At 40.3% G+C, this 4,897-nt stretch overlaps 1 protein-coding gene and 1 long non-coding RNA gene across 6 annotated transcripts in view; one reads left to right on the top strand and one right to left on the bottom strand.

The window, feature by feature from the left end:
- Positions 1-4,551, top strand: part of RAD51 (RAD51 recombinase) — a 35,472-nt gene extending 30,921 nt beyond the window's left edge. For 4 of the 5 annotated variants that reach the window (XM_027083931.1, XM_027083933.1, XM_027083929.1 and 1 more), the window contains 4 exons: positions 1,187-1,300; positions 1,637-1,766; positions 1,977-2,098; positions 3,119-4,551. In XM_027083931.1, coding sequence (XP_026939732.1) covers positions 1,187-1,300; positions 1,637-1,766; positions 1,977-2,098; positions 3,119-3,242 — 490 coding nt within the window. In that variant the 3' untranslated portion in view covers positions 3,243-4,551. The remainder of the gene's footprint in view (positions 1-1,186; positions 1,301-1,636; positions 1,767-1,976; positions 2,099-3,118) is intronic. The other variant, XM_027083934.1, reaches the window with a different exon arrangement.
- Positions 1-4,897, bottom strand: part of LOC113608041 (uncharacterized) — a 542,162-nt gene that overhangs the window by 139,019 nt on the left and 398,246 nt on the right. The gene's annotated exons all lie outside the window — the stretch shown is intronic.

The raw sequence follows: 4,897 nt of genomic DNA on the forward strand, positions 1-4,897 counted from the left end.
CATAGAAGTTTTTGGTTCTCAAGGAATTATAGCACACTGATTTTGTTTAAACAGATTATCTTTTGAACTGTTACATAAGGGAGTCAGTATTATACTTTTAGACTATAATGATTTTAGGTAACATTAATGTGAAAATATTACTTGAGTTAAAGTGATGATATATAATTCTCATTTGGTTTGGGTTATAGATAAAAGCTGTATTCAGCAACATTTATTCAGAATGTATTAGGTATAAAAAAAAATGTGCTAGTTGGAAAGGCCTAGTCTTTTCCCTCAGGGAATTTGTTGTCTAGTAAAAGAATGGCAGGTAGCTCCTCACAAGTGCCATAGAAAAGCCTAAATCAAGTTTTCTGTAAGTGCAGAAGAGGGAGAATCATGTCTATTTGAGAGGTGCAGGGAAGCTTTTATAAAAGTGCGGGTATTTAGTTGTCTTGATAGATGGATAAATCAAACTACCTTTGAAGAAATGGGGTCCCATTAGCATACATTTAATGAGAAGTTGTCTTACTTGGACCACCTTGAGTATTCATGTCTTAGGAAGCAGTTACAAAGGTGAGAAAATATAGATTGTTCTAAGAAAATAGGAAGTATTTTTAAATGCAAAGGGAAGAAAAATCATTATTGAGGTATAAGATGAATTAAGGTATCACTTATTTAACCATACTAGATACATGTCACATATTCCATAACTGTAACTAGTTACTAGCAAGAAAAAAGGGGAGAATAGATGAAATATACTTACTTCTCTTAAACCTCTTACAGTTTTGAGTCCTTAGAAGGTTTTTGAGCTTAGAAGGTTTTATTCCTATACAACAGCAGTTTATGTATGTTTTTAATTGATCTTTGATTGATTCATTGTTTTTGTTTCAGTCCCAATTCTGTCATGCTGCCCTTTGTTTTTCCAGGAGACCATTGTTTCCTTATATTTGGAAATTTCTCATTCTAGTTCAGGAGTCCTCAAAAAATAAATTTGATTTATTCTGAAGTCCTGCCAGGTAGATCTACTCTAAAGCAGTTGCTGTCATCTCTTTATAGTTTCCCTGGGCTTCCTAATAGAAAGGGAATTATATTCTTTAGCCTTCTTACTATCATTTCTTACCTACCCATCCAGGTAATTTTGTTGTTAGAGATGAATTTCTCATCTGCCTTAGTTCTGTGTGCAGCCTCAAAATGTTCTTTCTTCTAGATATGGCCTCTCTGGCAGTGACGTCCTGGATAATGTAGCATATGCTCGAGGGTTCAACACAGACCACCAGACCCAGCTCCTTTATCAAGCGTCAGCCATGATGGTAGAGTCCAGGTATGTGGGCAATAGAAGATACTGAATATGTTCCCAGAGCCCTTACCCTGAATCTTGTACATGCGGCCAATTTGATAGTAGCTTGAATTAGATATGGGGAGATTTAAGTTTTAGTTCCTATTTTGCTACTCTTTGTCGTTTAGGTCAAGTCGCTTTTAAAATATGAAGCTATAATCCACCTGAACTTGTTGGAATTTTTTACTTTGTTAAAGGGTTATTCAGAAATGGATGCTGTATAAATAAATAATATATAACTATAAAATTTCAGGGTAATGGGAAAGAGCAGAATATGACATGGGCTAGAAACAGGCTTCAGAGAATCCATGTTCCCTGTAGGTATGCACTGCTAATTGTAGACAGTGCCACCGCCCTCTACAGAACAGACTATTCGGGTCGAGGTGAGCTTTCCGCCAGGCAGATGCACTTGGCCAGGTTTCTGCGGATGCTTCTGCGACTTGCTGATGAGGTAAGTTGTGGGTAGGGACAGAGAATGCCTACTTTCAGGGGCCATGAATTCTAGTAGCCTTGCTGGGAGGCCAGGATACCAGGGCCTGGTATCATCAAGTTATCAGTTAGATATAGAGACTTCAGTCATTCATTGCTTTATGGGGGATAAGCAGTAAGTCTCTTGGAATGTCTGACCACAAAAAAATGACATTTATCCTTTCCCTGTCAGTTTGGTGTAGCAGTGGTAATCACCAACCAGGTGGTAGCCCAAGTGGATGGAGCAGCCATGTTTGCTGCAGATCCTAAAAAACCTATTGGAGGAAATATCATTGCTCATGCCTCAACAACAAGGTAAAGTGATGGGAGAGATGGCTTCATCATGGAATGTCATATTAACTGTGCAATAGACATGAAGATAACATTTCCATTTGAACCTTGTTAACTGCTGCTGTTGTGTAATTAGACACGGGAGCCCTTGCTTAACCTAATTGTCATGCTCTGGTTAGAACAGGTGTTTGGCTTTTAGTTCATAAAGGAATTAAAAGCTCTCATATGTGGAAGAATAAATATGAGCAATTGATATCTCATTATTTTTTAAAAGGTTTCAATATGGGAAATCCACTGGGGGGCAGGGGTGAGCAGAAATGCATTCCTCTGGATTGCAAGTGCCCTAAGGCAGTGGTCCCCAACCTTTTTGGCACCAGGGACCAGTTCTGTGGAAGACGATTTTTCCACGGGGTGGGGGTAGTGGGGGGGTGGCCAGGATGGACGGTTCAGGCGGTAATGTAAGCGATGGGGAGTGGCAGATGAAGCTTCGCTCACTCACTCTCTGCTCACCTCCTGCTGTGCGGCCCAGTTCCTAACAGGCTGCGGACCAGTACTGGTCCACGGCCCGGGGGTTGGGGACCCCTGCCCTAAGGAATACAGAAAGATCCCCAAAGTCCTTCTAGGAAGTATATATGTCTAAAAAATTTTTAGATCTACTATAAATAGTCAGGAATATAATTTTTTTTTTTTAATGTTGAGCCTTCTTTTATTTATTTTTATTTTTGCTGTGTTGGGTCTTCATTTCTGTGCAACGGCTTTCTCTAGTTGTGGCAAGCGGGGGCCACTCTTCATCGCGGTGCACGGGCCTCTCACTATTGTGGCCTCTCTTATTGTGGAGCACAGGCTCCAGACGCGCAGGCTCAGTAGTTGTGGCTCACGGGCCTAGCTGCTCCGCGGCATGTGGGATCTTCCCAGACCAGGGCTCGAACCCGTGTCCCCTGCGTTAGCAGGCAGATTCTCAACCACTGTGCCACCAGGGAAGCCCAGGAATAGAATTTTTTAATTATAATAACTTTGGTGCTTTGGTCTGTGTCTTTGTCCCAGACTGTACCTGAGAAAAGGAAGAGGGGAAACCAGAATCTGCAAAATCTATGACTCTCCTTGTCTTCCTGAAGCTGAAGCTATGTTTGCCATCAATGCGGATGGAGTAGGAGATGCCAAGGACTGAATCGTTGGGTTTTTTCCTGTGATAAACCTTAAGTGCTGCAGCCTAATGGAGAGGACTGCTCCCTGAGGTTCTTCACAGGCCTCTTCCTGTTGTGACTGCCAGGAAAAGGCTTCCAGGAAAACAGCTATTATATCGGCTTTTCTTACGGTGTAAACACGAGACAGGTCAGTAGTCACAAGCTGATCTGAAATGTTTATTCCTTCTAGTATATTAATCTCTATGTGAATTCTTTGGTTTGGGGGTGTAGGTATGAAGTACCTTTGACATCATAGTGCCTTGGGGTTGACTCAGGACTAACGGCTATTGGCCAATCTTATGTCTCTAAGAGAACTAAAACTGGAGAGACCTGGCTTCTCTCACTGTCTGAATAATGTTGGGGAAAAATATGCCTGAGCTATGTGGCAAAGGGAGTGGGTCTCCTCACAGGTTTTTTTTTTTTCTCTGCCAGTAAAACTCTTAAATCAGAAGCAGGTAAAGTTTGTGTGTCTGAATTAGCTTATATAAGAATGTTTTTTTAGATAAGGGTTATTGAATAGGCCTGCTGGGCTACCAGCCCTTCACCATCTACTCTTTTTTAATGCTAAGAGCAATTCAAGATAGTTCTGGAATCTTAAACATTTCGGAATCTCTTCAAGTAAGTAGATTCAATGTGGGACTGCTAATAAAGTAGTTATTTGTAGTGAATGTGCTGCTTGTAGGAGTTATTCTGGTACAAGCTGAATATTTCAGGATAGGGCCTTCATAATATAGTTTTGGCTCTGGGTAGGGTGATCAGTTTCTATTGCTTTAAAATTGAAAATTTAAAAGGGAAGTCCCACATTCAGATGATTCATTTTATACTCCTTTAACCTTTAACCTAATAGAAGATCTCACAAGATGGCTACACCATGGCTTTCCTGTGGCCTTTGTTTTTATTCTTTAAGTTTTGTATTGTATAGGGCTGGTTCTTGCCCAGATTATTCTACTTCAGGGGTTTGAGATACTCCTTCCCCTTCAAACTTCTACCCAGGATGGGTTCTAACCAACTCTTCCAATTTCAAAGGGCTTCTCGGCTAGTATTAGGAGAGGCAGTGCAAATCTCTGCTGTTGCCAGTGTTGATCCTACTATATGTAGGGAGATAGGAAGATACAATTTAATGCAACTTTGTTTTAAAAACAGTTCTGTTCCGTGACTTTATAGAACAGAGTACCTCCTAGGCCTTCTTTTGTTTCTACATTACAGAACAAACCTGGGATGAAATAATAAAGCCACAGTAACAGATTCTGGAATGGAAGCTTGGTTCTTAAATAAAAGCATCTCCATCTTTTAGTCCTATAAAGTATTTAAGTGACCTTGACCTAAAAACTTCTCAATTTTTCTTGTAGGGAGGATTTTCTTTTCAGATGGGATTAGGCTTTGTGCTATTGGCCCTGAGAGGGTCAGGGAACACCTGCTTAGTTGGACTAGGCCTTGTTAGGCTAAAAATAAGCTCTTCTTATGTTTTACATTTAACTAAAATTTTCTCTGGAAGTATTATTAACCAGAGAGCTCATTCTAAACTATTTGGTACTGTTTTGCTACTTGTCTGCAATAGTCTCATAGTAGAAAACAGTTATGGAAGTGTGAAGCAAGAATAAGGAGCTATAGCAAACATAGAAAGGGGATTATAATCACG

The sequence above is a fragment of the Aethalodelphis obliquidens genome, unplaced genomic scaffold (assembly GCF_003676395.1).
Source record: "Aethalodelphis obliquidens isolate GAN/ISIS:26980383/991018 unplaced genomic scaffold, ASM367639v1 scaffold51, whole genome shotgun sequence".
NCBI classification, from domain to species: Eukaryota; Metazoa; Chordata; class Mammalia; order Artiodactyla; family Delphinidae; genus Aethalodelphis; species Aethalodelphis obliquidens.